This window comes from Ictidomys tridecemlineatus, chromosome 14 (genome assembly GCF_052094955.1).
Source record: "Ictidomys tridecemlineatus isolate mIctTri1 chromosome 14, mIctTri1.hap1, whole genome shotgun sequence".
Lineage (NCBI taxonomy): Eukaryota > Metazoa > Chordata > Mammalia > Rodentia > Sciuridae > Ictidomys > Ictidomys tridecemlineatus.
The window spans coordinates 20336344-20359351 of NC_135490.1; the positions used below are offsets into that span (position 1 = coordinate 20336344).

Genomic DNA, 23008 nt, shown 5'->3' on the forward strand with positions numbered 1-23008 from the left:
AAATATTATAATTATCTCAAGAGAGAGACATGATATTTTTATTTACAACATCAAATAACTGAGGACCAACTGTTTCTGTTGGTTGACCCAGGGTCACCTAGAAAGTAAGCTGAAGAGCCTGTATACCAAAGAATGTTTGTTCCACTATGTTACTTAAAAAATTTTTGAGTATATAATTATGTGTGTTACATATATAAAATGCTAGAATGTATACACAAAAGTTCAGGCACAATTCTTAGCACCTAATACACCTAGTGCATTATCATCACAAATCATTTCTTATTCTAATTCCATTTTCTTTTCCTCTTGGCAAATCCAGTCTCTGGTGATTGTTAAAATTCCTTCCAAATTCACATTGTCTATCATACCAGAATCTTCTTTTTCAAACACTGCTGGGTTTTTAAATGATTTTATAGAAGACGTCTGTATCATCTTGTAAGTGACCATTTCAGCATATAACAGAAATTATTAGCCCAGCAAAATTATTCACCAAAATTATTCATCATTATGTATTTTTAATGACTACATGCTGCTTTTTATTAGTGCCTTTTTGAAAGACATTGTGTCCATAGTGCAAATTTTTGCCATAATTTTATAACAGTTATGGCAACATTTATGCTTTCTTTTACCTTTTAAAACTTTAGAGTCTAATTATCTGTGCATATGAAGTTGTTTTAGATTGATATTTGTACAAAGTATGTATTTGTGATTTAAAACAAAATGAGATGCTCATGGGGAAGCTGTTCTGTTAGAGTATTAAGAATCACAAATGGAAAAACAGTTATGTTTTTATACATATTTTGAGGATTTTAGTACAATATCAATGTATGCATATATGTAATATACTTTTCAATTACTTTCAATGTAGTTTAAAATATTGTGGCCTTATCATTAAATGATATAATTTAGACTCTTTATTGTGAAATACTAGGAATGTTTGTATTAAATTATTTTAAAATATTATTTATTTTGGCTCAGATATTGTGCTCCTGGATATAAGCAGCTATGTTAAAACTTTTTAAATAACTCTCAACAAGTCAGAAAAATTTTAACAACTCACTGGGCCCAGGTCCATTTCTAACATCATTTATATATATATATATATATATATATATATATATATATATATATATATCTTTCCTTAATTTTTTTTGTGGTGCTTGGAATTGAACCAAGGGTCTTGTGCATGTGAGGTAAGCCAGGTAAGCACGCTACGCACTGAGTATAGCCCCATCTTCTTTATTTAATTTTTATGCGATGCTGAGGATCAAACCCCTTGCCTTAAGCGTGCTAGGCTCTACCACTGAGCCACAACCCCAGCCTTCTAACATCATATTTTTAATCACTCAAAATGCTTTGAGTATGTACTATGTAGCTGTCCAAGGTCTAGACCAGTGCAATCCTGCCTTTCTTAGAATATCCTACAGTGCCAGAGATAAATATGAAACAATCATGCAAATATATGAATCCAAATTGAGATCTAGATTAAGGAAACACAGGGTCCTTAAAGAACATAATGAGAAAAATCCCCATCATCCTTGGATGACAGAAGCTAAACAAGGAGAGTGATTTTGAGTAGTTGGGGTCAGAGTGGCTCCAGCAGAGGGTGACCCAAGGTGGCTGAGCCAAGAAACAGTTCCATGAGTCTGAGCTCCACCCAGGAGCTAAGGCAAGTGTTCTTCATGACCTAAGGGGATTCACCTTCTCTAGTACCATCATGCTTTATTAAACTTGTGTTTCCTGTGACTATTTAGGAATTTCCAAACCTTAGCTATTCTTTCTGAAACAAAGTCTATTATTCTCTCTGTTATGGTAACTATTTCTAGAGTTGGGCATTGAGTCATCCTAAAGAGGAGGAAAATCAACAATTTCTAAAAAATTCTTTTTCCTAAGATAATCAATATGGAAATATTTTGTTAGAAAGAAGAAGCACATGAGAAATTCATTTTGCTCCACACCTCAGCCAGGTCTACATGTCTTGTCTAGTGAAGATGATCTAAAGGAAATTGGAACAGTTAAATCTCTATTTTTTTTTTTAGTTGGATTCTTTCATCTGCTTAAACAAAGGAGAATTATAAAAGTTTGCCTGGTGATTGACTGAATTTGATTTTGAATGTGAAAATTAATAATGTATTCTCGATGGTTTTCACACACCTTTGACTTTAGTTTCTGCTACTTCCTGTGTTCTAAGTGGATCCAGCTCTAGGTAAATCACAACTTACCTCTCCATGACTTGCCAAGACCTGCCCATGAGTCCAGGACAAGTAAAGGTAGGAATTGATTCCATAGCTGCAGCTGTGTCTATAATGCATCCTAAACTTGAACTTATTCCTGCCCCAGACATGCACATCTTCTTTTGTTGCCTGTCTCAGTGAATGGCCTTCTCCCACCTCCACCATATAAAACTTGTCACCAATCCTATTAATATTTTACTTCTTGATTTTTTCATCTATCCACACTTTATTGTTACTGCCTCCACCATAGCAAAGCTACCATCATATATTATCAATGACCAGCTACTGTTTTCTATAAGTCTCTTCTGGTCCCTCTCCAATCTATTCTTCAAATTATAGCCAAAACAGCAATTTGGTCATCTTAATTGCTACCCAAGTTTAACTTCCTTGAATGCTACCATCATTGCTCTGAATATAAGAACTCATGTCTTCAGTTTGGTTTGCAAGCCCAGGGAAAACATTTCTCTTTGTTTCCTTCACTGCACTGCACACCCACCCTCTTTCACTTCCTCCATTCTTGTCCTTCTTTCTAGAGCTATGTCATGCAGGCTTCTGTCACTGCCTGGGACTCCACTTTCTTCTCTTCTCCCTTCAATCGGTTAGACCTTAGCTCCCTCCTCTAGCTTCATGTTCATAGAGCAGTCATCCCTGAATTCCACTCAAGGCCAGTGTCCTTTGGCCATGCTCACACCACTTTGTATTAATTTTCTTTAAATCCCTAGATCAGCGTGTACTTGTGCATTCAGTGTTAATTGTTTTATTAGTATGTTCCACCTTGCCTCAGTGAAACCTCCAGGAATTAGGGGCAAGATTCATTGTTAATCAGGACTATTTCCCTAATGCCTAGCACAGTATTTGATGAACTCAATGAGAATTTGTTAAATATAGTAATCAATTACTTTTTCTCTCAAGACTTCTTAATCAGTTATAGTTATATCTTTCCTTTATTTAAACTCCCATTACGCTTTTCTGCACCCAACCAAGCCCAAGATTAACAGAGTAATTCCAGATTCAATGGCTAATGAGGGGGAGAATTAAAACCTTATGTCATTTCTTCTGAATACAGATTAACTGGCTTGCATCCTATAACTGAGGCATACATCCAGATTCAGTGGCAATTCAGGGCAATCCTTGCAGTCTAAGGCTAGTGGGTGACTTCTTCCTGTATTGTTTTTCATAAATTTAAAAATAAAATAGATGACCTTTACACAATATGAGGGGTTATGGACCAACACACAGTGGGAAATCCATGTATATCTCTTTTTTTTTTTCTTTTTGGTACCAGCGTTTGAACCTGGGGTGCTAAACCATGAAGCCACATCCCCAGCCCTTTTTTTATAAGTGTTTTTAGAGACAAGGTCTTGTTGAGTTGTTTAGGACCTCACTAAGTTACTGAGGCTGGCTTTGAACTCACAATCTCCCTGGCTCCCATGTACATCAACTTTTAACTCCTCCAAATCATAACCTACTGTTGACTTGAAAATATTGACAACATAAAAGTGGATTAACACTTATTTTGTATGTTGTAAGTGTTATGTAAAAAACAAGAGAATCAAAAGAGATCATTTTGTACCACAATTCTAAATTTATTGGAGAGACAAACAGCATTTAAAATGGATACTTGCAATGCTTGAGCTCACTGCATTAGCCACAGGAGGTGGCTACAAGGTTACTGCAGTATTGTCAATGTGCTACATTTAATTTTATGCAATTGTTTTTGAATACTGCATCTCTTTATGTTTGTTTACATTTCTCTCCACTACAAACAGCGCAAGGTACCGCCTGTTTGTGCCCTTTTCATAATAGATTGATATGTCTATTTTTAAAAATATACACATGGTAGTGAATGATAAAAGAGACTACAAATATTTTACTTGTTCATACTTTTCTTGAATTAGACTATATGTTTGTCTGTGAATTCTTTCAAATTGTCCCAAATCTTTAAAAAAATCCACTTATAAATGGATTGCACAGAGAATGTTTTGTTCAAGAGTGAACTTTGAAAATATAATGTCATTCTTGTCTCTTCTTCATTAGGTCAAGTGAGACAAATCATTTGACCTTCAGCTTACAATATACACATAAAATTTTTACTATGCAAACATAATAAATTTCCAAAAAAAATAGATTTCCTAAATTTCAAATAGTGTCTTGAAAAAGAAAATAAAAATCTTCTAAAAGACAAATTAAAAAAATTTTAAAAAGAGTTAATATCTTCAGAATTATTTCAAGGCCACTGACCTAAACCATATAAGGATGAAGTTTACCTAAACCTTAATTACAAGTACATAGAAATGTAAATATAAATTAAGCAAAGGAAAAAGAAATAATCAATGTGGTAAAAAGGAGTATAAAAACAGTATAATTAGATTAAGATAAATTCAGAAGAGTTAACATTAAAATGAGTAGCAACTTATAGAATGTATCTAAGACAAATAAAACAATTTCAATCTTGTGACACTGAAATGAAAGCATTGCAATTTCTGAAGGTACAAAAGTGGTGTCAGTGTGGCCAAAGGCAGACAGAATCTTTGATTCTCTTTCAGGTGTAGTCTTCAAATTCAAGAGTCATCAATTAACTACAACAAGTATCTCCTAAAATAAGAAGAAAAAAAGAAAAAACTCAACATGAAAGAGGCAGAAATTCTCTAAGGAAATAGTAGATTCTTTTGTGAAGCCCTTTATCACAGAGAAATATTTTTGGTAACATGAAATATGAAAGACATTCTGAATTACTGGCATTGAGAAAACATAGTAGAAGTTTACTTAAAAAGAAAAAAAAACAAAGAACAAAAATAAAACAACAAGAAGGACAATAAAACCTTGGTGGAATAAAACACAATTTCTCTAATTTTATAGTTCAGAAAATTGCTGTATATAGAAAAAACATGACTCTTCCAAGGTCTCCCAAAGTCTGTCAAATTACCCTTAATGAATTAAGATCCCTGTTTTCCAATTCCACCAGAGAAAATGCCAGATTCATTTTTTTTTTCTTATGACAAATATGGATCAGAACCATCTACGCAGTTAAGCTCTTAAACATTGGGTAACTCCAGAATTCAGATATTGGAAGGGTTTGACTCATTACATTTTATACTCACCAAACAATACAACAAAGGTCGTGAGGCTTCCATATTATATTTTGAATTATTCCTTAGCTTTCACTTTCAAATCAGTTATTTAATACATTTTAATAATTTAATGATATAATTTCATTTATTCAAAGAGCTTTAATATGTTCCAACTAGACACTGAGCATTGTACTCGATTCTTGTCCAAGCAATTTGTGATAGGTTTAATGAATATAAAATTATTTGCCCTTAAACTGATGAATTGAAAGAATAAGATTTGCAAATACAAATATTAGTAATTATATTATTGGTCAGTCCACTTATATAATATAAAGGATTCTATAATTACACGGGTCCTCCTATGGGCTTATATTTCCTGAATCTTTTAAATAGTTCAGAGATAGTCAACATTTCCAGATATACCTTGAGATGAAGAGCTTTTCATCAGTAGTTCTCACAAGAGGTTGACTATAAATCCACATCCCTCATGGATCTTTCCCTCACTAGATACTTCCTTACTTACTGAAATGCTATTGGTATTCTAGTTCTTCTTCTTTTGTGTCATTTGTTTCTATAATATCATATATGCGCATACTAAGCTGTTTGCTCATTTAAGTCAGCATTTCTGTTAAACAAAATTGTATTAAATGACTTTATGATTCTTAATAAATTTATAAAGGAAATGAAAACTGAAAAAAATCAGAGGTGAATTTCTTTTTAAATTTCACTCCAACTACACTTCAAATTCATTCTAAATTCTCTTTTGGATTTTTAATATACTAAAGTATCCTTTGGGTTGTTTCCACTGTCATTGAAAACGTACTGCCTGTAATCAATACTTGGGCATGATTTGAATGATAAAATTCATGTCACTGAGACTTTTTCTCTGTTTCTTCCATTCCATTGTTAACCTGTCCATTAAGTTTTTAATTTATTTTATTTTCACCTCTAAAGTTTTCATTTTGTCCTTTTTTTTCTGACTTTCATTTACTCTTATGACTCTCTGTTATGACTTTTGCATTTCTTTAAAAGGTGTTTGCAGTTATCAGTTGAAGCATTTTTTTTTATGATGGCTGCTTTAAAGTCCTTGCCAGATCATTTTAACATCTCCTTCCTAACAGAAGCAGTCTCTATTGATCATCACTTATCATGGAGTTTGAGAACCTGTTTTTGATATGACTTAAACGTTATGGGGTCTGTGTTATGAGAATCCAGATCACATTTAAATGTATTTTAGTTTGCTTCCCCTACTACAGGAATGGGGGAGCAGGTGTTTCTTTTTTATTGCCAAGTCGGGTGAGAAGCCCAGGTTCCTCACTCAGGTGCTGGTAACATGAGACAGTGTGGGGTTTGGGGTGGAGAAGGAGGTCTTCATTGTTGGTCAAGAGTGATGGAAATTTTAACTGCCTGCTATGTCTCAGTTGATACTAACTTGGCTGAGAGAGGCAGCAATACCTCATTATTTCTCCCATATTCCCTCCACTGACACCTCAGAGGGAATGTTCTTATTGCTTCTGGGAAGCAAGAGATGGTACAAGTCCTGATTTACCACTGGGCCTCTTCAGACATCACCTCAGTAGGTAAGGACAGGGTGCCCCACTGTCAGATGGGAATGGAAATTCCAGCCTCCAACATGTTCTCCATTCCCATTGCTGTTGGTGTGAAGGGACATTACTATCTGGGGAAGATGAAAATCACAGCTTTCTACTTGACTTTCTCTTACTCCATCCAGAGGGGGGAGGGTGAAGTACTTTGTCATAACCTGACAAAGAGGGAAGTCTGGGCTCCTCACTTGGCTTTTTCAACACAACGTTAGAGAGGCCACAGTTTTTCCTGTGCTATTTGGCTAAAATTGAGTGGTTCTCATTTTTCCTGGACATTGGGTTCTTATTTTTCCTGGACATCTCTTTAAAGACAAGGCTTTGGAGTCTGGGGTGGGATTGGGGTTTCTGTTTGAACTCACTCATATTTCTGCATTTCTAGCTTCTTTGTGTTCAAGTCTGGTATATATGAGGCAAAAGGAAAATACCACTGCCATGCCATTTCTTGGATCCCAAGTTTCCTAGCCAATCTGTCATCTTTCCTATGCTTTTCAGAGTCTTCATATTTTTTTTCACATAATGTGCAAGGGAACTTAGGGTGAAGGACGAAAAACGCACATTTTATCTTCCAAGAAGCAGGACTCTTTTATTTACTAATAATTGTTTTAAATATTATGAAATTTATAGTCATTTATCGTTTTTAATAGCACAGAATCTTACCACCAATACTTCCATTGGTACTTTGGGTTCTGCCTAATTAAAATTAATTTTAAATTAAGTCAAAAAATAAAACTCTGCTGGTCCCTCACCCTTAGAAATAGTCTTTTTTTTTAAGTGTATGTATTTCCATTTTATTTCCTATATATTTTAGTCCTATTTTATTTTACTAGAAAGACAAAAGAAAACACTGAAGCAGTATATCACCTTTTGCATCATTTGGGCATCTTTCAAGACCATCAATGCTTCTCAAAGACTACTCACAGAAATTAAGTAATCAAATCCACAACTTCTCCCAGCTCCTGTGGTTTACTTCATCTATCTCAGAAGACCTGAATTAACTTAGAGCAACTTGGTGCCAGCTTTTAATACATTTAGTTCTCCTGAACTGCAATGCCCTCTATACTTGCAATAGACTCCTAACTGCATCTAAGCTCTCCTTATTCTAATTGCACAAAACTGACAGACAAATGCATCTAACGTTCTAGTTTCATTGCGCCCCTTCAATGCAGAAATAAAGGATGTCTTATCATTACTGTGTTAGTCAGCTTTTCACTGTTGTGACCAAAACACTCAACAAGAATAATTTGGAGGAGGAAAAGTTATTTTGACTCATGGTATCAGAGGGTTCATGGTGGGTCAACCCCATTTCTCTGGGCCCAATCATGACAGAAGGGTATAACAGAGGCCCATTGCTACAGTCATGGCAGCTGAGAGAGCAAGGGGAAGGAGTCCCAGTGAAGCTGAACCCTTCCAGAACACATCCCAAAATGACCCACCTCTTCCAGACTTATCCCACCTGCCTACAGTGACAACCCAGTTAATCCATCAAACTATGCTGCACTGATTAGACTGCATCTCTCATATCCAAACCCTTCACCTCTGAATATTCCTGGATCATCGTCAAGGGCTTTTAGAGAATACCTCATATTCAAATCATCACCACTACTTTAAAAAGTAAGTTTAAACTCTAGCCTTATATGAAAACGTCTTATTCTGATTCTAAATTCACTTTCTGACATGTCTAATTATTTATATAAAATTTTTCTTCCTATAAAAATGTCTAGTTCATTGTTTAAATATTCAATGACTTCAATTATCAGATTGTTCTCCATCAAAGAATTTCCCACCAATCTATTTTAAATGTTTTGACTTATACTGAGTTAGTCAAACACTATAGAATAATATAGTCATAATTCCTTAATCTACAATCTAGTTATAATCTTTTAAAAGACAATCAGGCTTCCTCCATCCTTGCAAGTGTTTGAAAAGATAGCCTATGCACAAATAAGTTTATGTGATTTATTCTTTCTTGTTATAACTATAATTGCTTACAAATACATGCATGTTTACTTTGTTGAATCCAGAAGCATTTATCTCACAAATTTGCTTTCTAACAACACTTGAATAAACTCATTTATTTATATCACTGTATGTAATTTAATTATATGGACTCATGAAATGTTATTCCATATTCTTATTATAAAAACACATAACTTCTTCCATCAATTGATTTGTGATTTTTCCACTCATTCCAACAAAAGGCAGAGTCTACTTTTTAATCCCATAATTTCAGTTATCTCTGGGAATTTCTGAATGATGGAGTTTTGAAGACATTTCAGTTGCTGCTCGAAGGTAGGACTTCAGGCCTCTGTGTGTGTGTGTGTGTGTGTGTGTGTGTGTGTGTGTGTGTGTTTCTCTCTCTCTCTCTCTCTCTCTCTCTCTCTCTCTCTCTCTGATTCTTTGGGTCTGTTCTTTGATTTTCCATTTTTTTCTTTCCTGTGTCTAATTGTAGCTATTAAAACCATGATACTCTCAACTTTAATTTTTTGCATTCAGTTTTGTAATTTTTCTGATTCTTTTTTCCTAAATCCCAGATTTGTGCCAAAATTTTCACCTTCTTCAAATTCTAGACATTTCTCTACAATATTGTGTGTGTGTTTTAACAAGTGGATGTTTTTCATTTTAGTTTCAGTGATCACATTTGTAATTATAACTTTATATATTAATCCACTATTTATTCACAGGCTCTAAAAGAAAAGCCATTGTCTTTTAGTTTTTAGGTACTTCAAATATAAACATCAGATTGGACTTTTCCACTGGGAAGTTAATTTTGAGCCATCAGCACACATTGTGAAATAAGAGAGAGTGAACAGGGATAGCACTCTTCAGACCCTAAGTGCTGAGACAGCAGTCTGAGGTGTCTTTTTTCCCATGGGTGTAGATGCTAATTTGTTTCAGATGACAAAAAGCATTAAAGGGAGCATTGCATGATAAATGAATAAGTGAAATTCTGAATTGAGAAAACACTGCATTGTTTAAATGTCAACATCTGTCATTGAATTCAGCCTCCTTATGTGTCTTTTTACTTCCCTCCAATAGAACAGTGTTCAAAGAAATGATCTTCAGATTTGTGGAATGCCTCAAAATATCAAATTAAAATCCTCAGAATTCTGTCCTGCCATGTAGATATTTCTATTCAGAGGAATATACTAAAATGTCTCATCCAATAGAAGGTCCTATTTTATTTCTGTGAACTCAGTTCCTAAGTGTCACTTTTAATTGAGATTTTTCTTTATATCCCTAATTAAAGAAATGATACATGGGAGACTATCTCTGCTTCACATGTCTCAAATTTGCTTGCTTACATCACTGCTACTACTGATTTAAAATTTTTAAATGTTGAAATAGTTTCTTGATAGTTCAGGTCTGCTAGCCTTATAGATCTAACAACATAGACAGACATAACAGATGTGAACTATGCAGCCAGTTTCTAACTCCACTCACTCACGAGGAGAGCATAAACTGTCTTACGAGATTTAAAATCCTACTCCAAGAAATAAAAGCCTGTGGAACAAAATACCTATCAAAGGACTTGAGATTTTGCCTAGTCATACACAAAAGTCGTTTTGTAAGAAGACCATTATTTCTCACAAGTTTGAACAAATTAATTGTCAGAGAAGAAAATGACTGGACTCATAACCTCATGAAGCCAAGAAATTATCTCACAGTCAGAAATCTCAAGAAGACAAAGATACAGCATGAAACCAAGAACACTGATGGAAAATAGAAATAAAATGCAGCTTTGGTAAAATGAAAAAGAAAAATCACTTAAGAGAAGATGGAAAGAACAACTCTAGGAAATCACACTGCTCCAAGACCATTTGTTATTAACAAGGCTATTGAAAAGTAGTTATTCCCGACTCCTCCCTTTCAAAGGTGACTGGACATCCCTTAGCACACTAACTTTATCTTCTTTTCTTCTCTTTTACTCTTTCTGGAGAGAGATGAAGATTTACCGATCAGACTAGAAATTGATTTCAGAGAGGTGCTCAAACAGACTTCCCTGGGTGACTTCCCTGACTTTCACACATCTCATTCCCATTTCCCATTTCCCCCCTTCTGGGATCTGCCAATCTACAGAGAGCATGTGCTTTGAGATTCTCAGGGCCAGACAAAACCAAGTCGTTTTAGTAGATAACAGTCCTTGCTGGCAAAATCAAACAAAATTTGGTGGCCCTGAGACCAGTGCCATGTCATCCTTTGTTTGTAAATCCTTGAATGCTCTGAGGTGGGGAACATCAAAGGCCTGATCTTGATGATATAAATTCTTGATCACATTGTATTCATTCTAGTGTGAAGCAGTCAAGAACACAAGGGCAGAGATAAATCCGAGATGGTTCAGAAGCATTTAGAACTCTTCTAGCTGGGATTTAGCAAAATGTGTAATGGGGTGAGGCAGATTTTAAATTTTAATTTCTTTGACTACTAATTCAAAAAAACAGAAGAATTGGAATATGAATCTTAGCTCCTTTAAGTTTTGAAGTGCAAAGCAATCTGAATGCTTGATATTAATTTTCAGCCTATAAAATGATAACAGGAAGACACAGATAACCAAATGTAGGATGCCCAATTATTGGCAATTTAGTATCAGAGTACTTAAAGTCAATTTAACTTTTATTTCAAAAACTCTATAGGCTTTGTTTTACAACAAGAGTGCTGATAATGATCTTTGAGTGTTGAATAAAAATGACCTATAAAGTTTAACAAATATGTCTTTATAACCCACTGTAGAGATTTCTAGGCCCAAAATCAGCATTGGCCATAATTTCATGTTTTATTCTTCTCCTCTTTAGATTTTTGACTATAACACCCTTGGCTTTAAAGCATGAGGCTACTGTTGTTGCATAAATATAATCTAAAAACAAAATTTTCTGACAACCCAGAAAATCTCTCCCCAACAATATAAGAGAAAGAAAAGTTTTTAAATTGAACAAGCATTAAATCAGAATGTGATGTACACCTTGGGCAATCCATCAAGAAGAGATTGATTGCAAAGACAGAAAGAAATGTCTCCCTTTTATATAGCCAAACATACAACCCATTATATCAGTGTTTTTAAGATAAACAGTAAATAGTCCTCGAATAGAATTTACAACACCATTTATAGAACATAGTTCATTTTAACTTGACCTAGAGATTGGAGCGACCATCTGTGTTAGCCAATTGGCTTTACCCAGAGATGGAAAGGTGTTCTCAGTTCTCATGACAAGAAGTAGCTTTACAGCTCACAGCAAGGTCCCCACTGAAACTAGGTTCCTACCTTTTCCCAAAAAGTACTTTCTCCCTTGATATTTACATTTCAAAGCAAATGACTTTCCTGGGTCATGAAACTAGAAAAAGGCCTGTCTAGTCTTCAAAAGGACTTGTATGCATACATACATTTTTAAAGAGATGAGAAATTACTTACAATTACAAATTTTCTAAGGTAAATGCTCGGAGGAGAAAAAGAAGAGGGAGGGGAATCTCAATCCCTTATTTTCAATAGATAATTAAACCTCTTTTTTTTTTTTTTACTCGTTTTCATCCTTACACTAGCCTACCAGTTTTCTTCAACATCATTCTTTTTTTTTTTAAACTCTTGAACAACTATTCCCTTATAAATGGCTATTGTGTAGAAATAACCACAACTTCAAATACTTTTGTGGTCATTTTGTTCCACAGATTTTTACTTTTGGAGTTGGATTTTTAAATATTGTAAGGTTTCTGGTAATCCCCTCCCTCTGGGTGAGTGGAGTTCTAAAATCTAGTGTGTGGCAGAGGCTCTAAGAGGCCTAAACTACAAACAAGCAAGAGTTAATATGAGGGAGATAATATCAAGGTGGGGATAGAACTGGGCTGATGAACTGTGGAGGAACTATTCTTATGTGTCTCCTCCATATAAAATATCATGACAGACATTTTAGTACTTTCATTTTTTTATAATTCCAAATTTTAGAAATAAACACTACCCCACTGCTATCGTTCACATGTGTCTATTCCAAAATCCGGGTATTGCCCATGTGATAGCATTCGGGGACCAACCTGTAAGAGGTAATTAGACCCTGCCGGCTGCTGCCTTACTTATGGAACTAAGGTCCTTTCCATTGGGCTTCGCACTAGCAGCTTGCTAGCTTGTTCTCCTTTCTGCCGTGGGAGGACACAACCACCACAACAAAAATGCCTTCACCAGATCAAATGCTGGTTCCTTGGCCTTCCAAGCCTCCAAAACTGTGAAGACACAAAGTACATTCTTGATACATTCCCCAGCCTCTAGCATTCTTTTACGGCATCGTAAAATAGCCCAGAATACCCACTTACAGATAAGCAAATGGATTGAGAGTAAAAGAAATTTTGTAATTTGTCCAATGCTATATTCTATTGAATAGCTCAAGACAAATGAAAATCAGGCCTAATTAATTCCAAAATGATTTTTTTTTCTTGCAGGTCCTATCAGAAAAATTTAATTGTTTATTCATTCTTGTGATTAAGACCTACCTACATCATGTCCTCCTAGAGCATATAGCTCAAAATTCTTTTAAAATATTTAATTTTACAAGTTATTTTGAAAACACAATCCTAAAATTATGGTAAATACTCAAAAACTCCAGGAATCAGGAGAGCATGCAATCTAGGGAAATTCTCATTTAAGCTGTCATAGGGGAGGATAAATTAGAAAGAAGAAGATGGATTTGATGGTGAGGATGGCAATGGGCAGATTACTTCTGGCAGAGGAAATACGTGTGACTGTCCAGAAATACAAAGGAGCATGGTGTGTTGTTTGAATGGAGGGTTGGGATGGGATATGAGGGGATTAGGGAGACAAACAAATAATACTTGAGGCTCTGTGATTTAAAACAATGAATATTTACTTCTCACCTGTGTATCTTCATGTATCCTTCAACTTCTAGATCATTTGTGATAAAAGAATGATATATCATTTTAAAACAATATTGCCTGAAAGCAGTAAGAATTGCATTTTATAGCTCAATGAAAGTCAGGTGGCCATGCCTAAATTCATGAGAATGAGAAAGTAAAACCCTAAAACATGCTCAGAAGGAGAACTCAAAATTAGTCAATAAATGGGAACGAATACTGTAGTAAAGGGAAGGAAAAATGGGCAGCAAAGCTCAAGTTGTAGGGAAGGAGCAGACGACACTCTGTTATGTTATAAAATATTTATTTTAGGACATGAATTTGGCCTTGATTGTGTGAGCAGACTGGAGTGAAGCAAGATCATGATAAGGAAGAAAAACTAGAAGTTTGCAATAAAAATAATCTGGAAAGATTATATTGGAAAATATGAAAAGGAGAAAAATGATCAGATTCTATAATCTCCTTAGAGAGTAAGCAGATTATTAGAATTTATTGATTATGGATTGGAGACAGAGAGGTCCCAATGCTCATCCAATTCTCCCCAGGAACTATTAATTGATCAGAACAGTATTGAGAGGGGGGAATATGAATATACATAAAAGTTTGTAGAGACTGACCAAAAATTTAGAATCAAACCTGTTGAATGTGTTTTCCATGAGACATCCAAGCAGAGATAATGAAGTAAGCCACTAGGTCCATGTGCCTGAAATAGATGTTGGAAGAGAGAGCAAGGGTGGAAAATGGATTAGAGAGTTATTTGAACTTAGATGATATTTTAAATCATAACAAAAGGAAATTCATTCTTAGATTAAAAAGTATAGAGAAAGGTTTAGGGAAAGTTGATGCTATGGTTATAGAGTTCTACATATTCCATCAAAAATATATGTTGGAACTAAAGTCCAATGTGACAGTAGTAAGAGGTGGTATCTCTTGGTGATGATTAAGTCATAATTGTTTAGCCCTTTTGAATGGCATTAATGGCTTTATGAAAGAGTTGGAGAAACCAGCTAGACCCCTTTGCCTTCCATTTCTTTTCCCAGGTGAAGATGTCATTGTGAGAAGGCACCACCAATGGAGAAGACACCAGACACTAAGACTACCAACGTCTTGATTTTAAACTACCAATGCCTTGATCATAAACTTCTGACGCTCCAAATCTGTGAAAAGATTAACCAATACTGTTTATAAATTAAGCAGTCTCGGGCATTTTGTTATATTAGCTCAAATAGACTGACATGATTGAGAATTGAATTTTTTTAATCTTCTACTTTACAGTATGTGTAAAAATAGGTGGAGATACTGTGTTTGGAGTGTCGATGGGAGATGAACACAAGGTACACAGGGTAGAAGATAGGAACACTAGATTATTTTTCCTTCCCAATTCTCTATTCTATCCTAGCCACATATGTACATATATTCACAAACTGATGTAGACTATTATTTTTCTTACTCTTCTGTATGCACTAACCAAAAGGGAAGGACTAAAACTGTGCAACAATCTGTGTGCTGCTCTCAGGGTTTGGAAAGAATATTATTTACAGAATTTAACTGAAGAAGAGAAAGGAATGGAAATGTTAAATGTCTAGTGGTTCTCTTCCTGACGCTTGGATGGTGTGGCTGGCAAGATGACAAAAGAATAATGGTAGTTAGAGCTGTATTTGAAATGTTATAAAACGTCCATGGAATGGAATAAAAACTGCTTAAATTATTATTGAATTTCTTTTGATATACAGCTAAAACTATGCCTAGTAGAGGGGTTTGTTTTATTTATTATTCTCTCTCTCTGACTCAGAATAAGGAGAGATGAAATTTAACTTAATGGCATTAGTAGAAAGGTGGCTGTGGATCAATATCTGTTGAGAGCCTTTATTCCTCACAGTTTGCAGGATTTATTAATTCTTTCATAAAAAGCATATCATCATACCCAGCCCAGTGTTGAAAAAGATTATGGGCACTGCAATTAGAGTCATGTGGTGTGATGATCCAAAAAAATCAGAGCATTGATACACACTGACCAAGAAAGGTTGATCAAGTAATCGATCACTGTGTTCTCATTCTTTACTACAGAGTTGCCTTGTTAGTTCGCCAAGAGCTCCTATTAAGTAGTTTAGCTACATGTCAGACAGCTGGTAGATCAATTTTCTAGGTATTTGTTTGCTTTTATTTATCAGATATTAAATTGCTCTTTTGTTCTTCAGTACACATTGTGTACTTGAGTATTGTTTATTTGTTGTTATTAAATGGTGGTCAGCATTGTCCCCAAGGAAGAGCAAATTTTGATATTTGTCTTTTTTCTTATATTGCATTAGGCAGTGGACAAGGAAAAATTGATTGCTGGTCTCTCTAGAAAGTTAAAAAAATCATGAATTATATGGACATTATCTGTTAATAACCCCTAGTGTCATCATAAGACAGTTATTCTACTAGTTGAGAAAACATTCATAGTCTGGAGCATGCAATCATGTTAAATTAGTTTAAGGTTTTGGGTTGCTCTTTTAAACAAGTTGAGAAGTAGGTTCTTCAAGATAGACATGGGTATACCATGATACCATGAGAGACACAATTTCTTTTAAATGCCTACAATGCATATGTGGCTATTACTGTCAAGCTCACAGGATAACTATTTCAATTCTGTTGCCATATCTGCATTATAAAATAGAAGAAGTGGTAAAGGGAAAGAGAAAGAATCAAAAGGTGGATGCCTGCTGAATATAGCTCTTTTAAATAAATTCTCCTAGTGTTCCAGAATTGGTAGATTAAATAATTCAGAGCACACTTACAACTGTGAACAAGAAATGATTATAACATTCAAAAAATTTTTCTTTAAAAAATGGAGAATAAAGAGACAGGAAAGAATCATAGAGACAAAAATATACAAGAATTTAAAAACTTAGAAAAGGCTGATGGGTTTGGTTGGATATCTGAGGGTTTGATGGCCAGCGTCTCATTGGGGGTTCTTTCTGCTCAGGGGAATCCAAGCCACCCTAAAACTTAAAATCTTAAATAATTAGTGAATAACAAATCACAAATACTCAGAAATATATTTGCAAAAGGCAAAGCCCCTGATAGATCTAGTCCACATGGGTTCCAAAAGTAGACAAAGACAAAATGGTTCAGATGGTTTATTTAAGTGGGCACATCAAAGTCAGAGATAAAGTTTCAAGGCGGAGTGTTGCTTCATGACGTCTCATAGTCAGAAAGTTGATTGACATCTTGGCAGATCACATCCACCTCAAGAGCTGTGTGGGCCACTGCAGAGCTGGATAGAGAGTCACATTATTCCTGGGCAACTGACCAGAGGAAAAGTTCAGTAGTTATTCCCAGACACCAGATGTATCTATCCACAAGGCTTCCATGCTCAGTGGCCCACATGCAACCCATGGACAGCTCCTGACATTTGGAGAAGCATCCAGAAGCATTAGCCAACAGATGAAGAAGCTGACCAGAGATTTGAGAGGCCCTTGCACTAGACTAATAGATACTGGAGTTCAGTGTTCATCAAGAAGAACATGAACAATTTCTTCCAGGTGTTGGGGTTGGGATGCCAAGTGGTTATACTGTAGGCATAAGGGATGACTTGGAAAAGAAAAGCTACAGGGTTGTTGATGTAGTTCAGTGGTAAAGTATTTGCCTAGCATGGACAAGGCTCTGTGTTTCATTCCCAGCATCAAAAAACTAAATAAATAAAAATGACTGCCTCCAATCCAATAGGATTTATGCCTAGCTTCAGAGCACCTCAATCCTCAATTGTATTAAATAATCTAAGTTTATTCTTTACAAGCACTTAAATGGAGTATGGCAGTACATTTTGCTTTTACCAAAGAAATATAAGTCAAAATAATGTGTATTTTCAGGCAGAAGTTTACATAGTCAGTACAGGATTTGCTGCCTTTGTTAGTTTCATGGCACCAAAAGTAGTTCAAATGATAGTCATATGCCCAGCCAATATCATGCAAGACCTACCTAGAGAAAAGCCACAATCCAAACCATGATGGAAATATAGACATGTCATGTTAAATCATCAAGATGTGAAGGTTGTTCATTACACTCAGTGTTTCAGTTAGGATATCCCATTATTTCAATTTTCCTGTATATTTGAGAATTTTTATAATATGTTTAAAAATATTACCCCAGAGGCCAACCAAGCAATTTTACCTTATGCATTACTGGTCACCCAAACAAAGTCCCCAAGCAGGCAGTGATTTTTATCCGGACACAGTAGGGGAGAAAAGGCAATAAGTTTTCCTCATTCCCTTGCAGGATTCATGGCTGGTTGACACCCTTATAACAAGTGGTTATTAATAAGAGACATGGAAATTTATGGAATATAAGTTATACATGGCACAGGAGCCTTCAGAAATGAAGACTCCAAGAAGCTTGGAAAATTGGTTCTTTTTATGCTTTTAGGTTTCATAAAGAGCAGACAGTCATGAAGAATCCTGACTAGACAAAAGGCAGCCTCATCTGATGGTAATGACCTTGGGGACTGCCATTTAGCAAAGTCTGGTGCTCAGATTCTTCTCCGCGTCCGGGTATTTCATTCCTTTCGCTGGATATGGGGGGCAAACTTCTGAAATGAGGGCCTTAATGCCTACTTTTGAGGAAGGCCCGAGAGTACTTTGTGGCCTGCTTCAGGGTAGAATGGCAGGAGAAGGTCAGAGAGAATTTCTGCTTCTGATGTTTTCTCAAATGGTAAGATGTCATATTTAAGGCAGTGTGTCCTAAACTCTGTCAGTAAAATCAGGATTTTGGGGGTGCTCTTTTAAGTCATACATGATATTAGAATCTATTTTAACTTAATAATAATAGCATGGAGTATACCTTGTTCTAATTTAATCCCCAGTACCTCTCTTTCCCCTCCTCTGCCCTCACGCCCTGGTTCCTTCCCTCTACTGATCTTTCTGCCATTTGCTCATAGATTTTTTTAAATTAATTTCTTGTGGATGTGCATGATGGTGAGATCCCTTGTGTTGTGCTCATATAAATACATAGGAAAGTAATGTCAGATTCATTCCAACGTCTTTCCTTTTCCCATGCTCCCCCCCACCCGTCTTTCAATTCCCTTTTGTCTACTCCACTGAAATTCTATTCTTTTTATTTGATTCCCCTCCCCACCCCTTACTGGGATTAGCTTCCACATATCAGAGAAAGCACTTGACCTTTGGTTTTTATTAGTAATGATTAAGGGGGAGGAATAAAGGGATTGGCAACTAGCAGTACCTGCCACTTTTTACCCCTTTGACCACGCACCTTCACGGGCAGTGTTCCTTCCTTCCATAATGAAGCACTTGTGCTCCCTGCCCATGGGGTATGACTCTAAAGTCTCATCAGGACTAGCTTCATGCACAGAATTTTAAGATTATGGTAACTCCTCCCCCTTTGGGGCCATTATCTGTGTTTCTTCATTGTACAAGGATCTATAAACTAGAACTTATCTGTGAAATACACAACTGGGAGATAAAATGCCCACAATTAAAAATAAAACATTTCAGAAAAAAAACCATTCACATCATGAGAAACATATAATATTTTAGGACAATTGCAAATAACAGATACTACATGAAAAAAGTAGCAAAATGTTGCTGGCCTGCAGCGTCATAAATTCCTAGATGTTATAATTCAACAGTCTTTCATTCTGTTGTTTAGAAGATTTCCCCTTGTCTATTGCCCTCAAGTCCCAGGTACTTTTCACTAGTGGAGACTCTTCTTTATCCTCCAGGGCCATGAATGAGATGGGAATATGGAAAGATAACTCTACTGACCAACTGCCAAAGTCTCTTCCCATGAGTGTAAACTAGAGGACCTAGGGATAACCACTGGCCAAATCTGAGTTTTCTTTGTCAATACAAACTCTGCTGAATTAATGGGTTTCCAGCCTCTTTGGTTTTTATTCATATCGACAAACAACTAATGGAATTTTCACCTTTACCCTTTGACCCACCACCAGCCCTTAATGTACATAAGAATCATGACCAAAAAAAAGAGAAATGCTAGTAATCTGGAAAAAAGCTCTTCAAAAGAAGTATAATAAGGGAAGGCTTAAACACACCAGAAAAAAATATATATATGATAAAGCCTCACTAATAAAAACAGAATGGCACTGATTCACAAATAGCCAAGTGAAATATATGACAAAGTCCAGAAAGGGAACCAAACACTTAATGGAAGTTATATATTATGAATATGGGATCTGAAAACAGTGGGTGCAGGATGTGAGAACAACTAAGCAGCCACTTATAAAAGTTAACATTATCTCCATACATCATTATACATCAAGATGGGCCAAATATATCAAATATGTCAATGTGAAAAAGTAAAAAGACTTACATAAACATCAAAATTCTTTTCTAAATGTGGAGCCAAAGATATTTTAGGCATTATTCCAATCTGGGAGCCATTAAAAGAAAAATGACAAATCCAACTACATAAAAGATAAATGAAAATAAGAAACATACCTAAAACAGGACAAGAAAGAGCAAAAACAGAATAAAACAATAACCTTGGAGAAAAAAAACACTTGCAACTCATCATAATAAAGCTTTCCATAATACAAAAGAGCTCCTAAAAATGAAAAGAAAAATAACAAAACTTGAAGAGAAAAATGGGCAAAGATCATAAACAAATATTTCCCGTGAAAGAATTGTCAAACAACAAAAGCCCAGGTAAAAATGATTGACCTAACTTATCATAAGATAAATGAAAAATACAACTGCAATGTTGTATTTTGCTGTCTAGGTTATTGGGGAAAATCTCCAAATTTGACAAAGTACTCCTTTAGTAAGAAGTAGGCTTTCTCACACATTACTGGTGAGGGTCAAGAATAGTACATATAGAAAGCAACCTTACACTATCTAACAAAATTTCAACAGCATTCATGCATTTGTTTAGCAATCCCACTCCTGGGAATTGAGCCAGCAGACATATCTGTTTACTTGCAAAATAATGCATGTAAAAATTCTCTTATGTATAAATGTAATCGGAAAAAAATGGAAACGACTGGATTGTACATTAATAGGAGACAGTTAAATAACTTGCATATCCTTCTACCTCTAGTGGGTCATGAACCTTGGGACTTTTACACCATTCTCTTGTCTCACACTTCCCTTCCCATTAGGATGTGATTCATTCCTTTGCCTTTCATTTACCTCCACTTGCTAACGTTTCTCAGATTCTTATCTGTATCCCTGGCCACATTTCTGAAGTTCAGACCTTGATGTCCAATTATAAATTTGGCAGTTTCAGTTGAATTTAATGTGACAAGTCGCACTGAGTGTCCAAAACTGAAACTACTGTTATCTAGCCAAACATCATCCTGCATCCATTAAACTTGTTTTTCCTCTTCAGTCCCTAGTTGTCAATTCACAGAGATCCTGCTTAACTCCCAACTTTCCCTACACCGATACCAATTCAACTATGAATTCTTTTTAATCCTAGTCATTCATCATTTTTTAAATCAATATCTTTCCAAAATTACCATTTATCCTACTTCCAGTGACTCTATCTTCCACTGCTCCAGCATGCTCTTAAAGGTTTTCTTTGTATCCTTTTTTCATCATTATGATTTATTTATAAATATTACTTTATAAATTGCCTATATATATATGTATATATATACATATATATATACACACATATGTATATATATATTCAAGAAAATGTAATCCATATAATCTATAACATGCAGTTACGTACATGATTAATGCAGCATACATGCAATAAGGTACAACACAAACAACAATATATATGATTTTAATTTTTCTAAATAAAATTATTTGTTCATTTCTTAGTACTCTTAAAATTCTGAAATAGTGCACGTATGATTTGAGATTTGAGATTTACTTAATCCAGCATCAAATCAGACAACTTTTTCTACATTGGTCTTCCCTATGTTTTCCCTGAGTCCCAAACACGTTATACTCTCTCTCATTTCAGGTCCTTATAAATGAAGTTTTCACTGCCTGGAATAAGCCTTTTCCCTCTTTACACTAACTTTCTTTGGGGGGAGTGGCTAAGAAATCCATTTTCCCTGAACTCACAGCATCATCTAAGTATTATGGGTTTATCTATTATAGTCATGTGGAGGGACAAGATATTTCATTATAATTTTAAGGGCTGAAATGGATCATTTTCTTAAAACCTGCAAATTACAACCAACCAAATTCAGTCAAGGTGAAATAGATAATCTGAACATTATTCCATAAACTATAACAAACTTATAATTTAAAAGCTCTCACAGTCTCACACATCCACACACACACACAAAAAAAAAAATCTGTGGCACAAGTTGTTTCACTATAGAAGTTCTACCAAACATTTAAAAAGTAATTAACACAAATGTTACACATTGCATTCTGGAAAATACAAACTGATGGAACATCTCCCAAATCATTTCATGAGGCTGCTATTATGCAAATATCCAAACTAGACAATGAAAGTGAGAAAACAGAACGGAAACCACAGACCAGGGTTTTTATTAACTTAATTCTCACACAAGTAAGTATACTTTAATTCACAGAACTTACAACAAAAATAACAATTTATGCATTTTCTTTATTGATGAGCAATATCTTTTTCTACAGATGCACCTCAGTTTGCTTAGCTCCTCTTCTATTGGTAGATACGTGGATTAGTGCATGGCTTTCAGGAACATTTTCTTTTCTCTTGGATAAATGCCAAGGAGTAGAATGTCTTCAACACATGCTGGGGTATAATTTAATTTTCAAGAGATGGGCAAGCGGTTTTCCAACATACTTGTACCATTTTAAATATCTGCTAATACCATGTGGATTTTCTGGCTCTTCCACATGCCAATTAACACAGGGCAGAGGTGACTTTTAAAGTTTCAGACATTCAAGTAAGAGTGACCCTGTCTCTCATTATGGATTTACATTTTTCATCATATGATTCTGATCACCTCATCATGTTTTTGGTATCTTAAAATCTAGATTTTTAAGAACTTTGCTTTTGTATTTGATTTGAAAATTTATACCATTTAATAAGAATTCTTGAATCATATATATTCAGTGTCTTTTAGTAGTCCTTGTTCCCTTTTTACACTCTTTTTTACTTTTTGTGGGGGGGAGATGGAGTGAATAGTTTTTAAATTTCACTTTGCCTTTTTATGGGTCTATTAGCCTTTATTTGTTGGCTTACCTTTTATTTATTGCTTCAGTGTTTATAGTGCATATGCTTTGTTTAGTCTATGTTAAAGTGATATTTGCTACTTCATGTGAATAAATATTTTACCATA

The 23008-nt window shown here is 35.1% G+C and overlaps 1 protein-coding gene across 4 annotated transcripts in view; it reads left to right on the plus strand.

Moving 5' to 3' along the window:
- Anxa10 (annexin A10) overlaps positions 1-23008 on the plus strand; it is a 525713-nt gene that overhangs the window by 269824 nt on the left and 232881 nt on the right. Inside the window, exon 3 of one of the 4 annotated variants that reach the window (XM_078030966.1) lies at positions 2192-2270. The exons of the other annotated variants lie outside the window; for them this stretch is intronic. Within the exon in view, the coding sequence (XP_077887092.1) occupies positions 2229-2270 (42 nt within the window). The 5' untranslated portion in view covers positions 2192-2228. The remainder of the gene's footprint in view (positions 1-2191; positions 2271-23008) is intronic. 4 annotated transcript variants of the gene reach the window in all.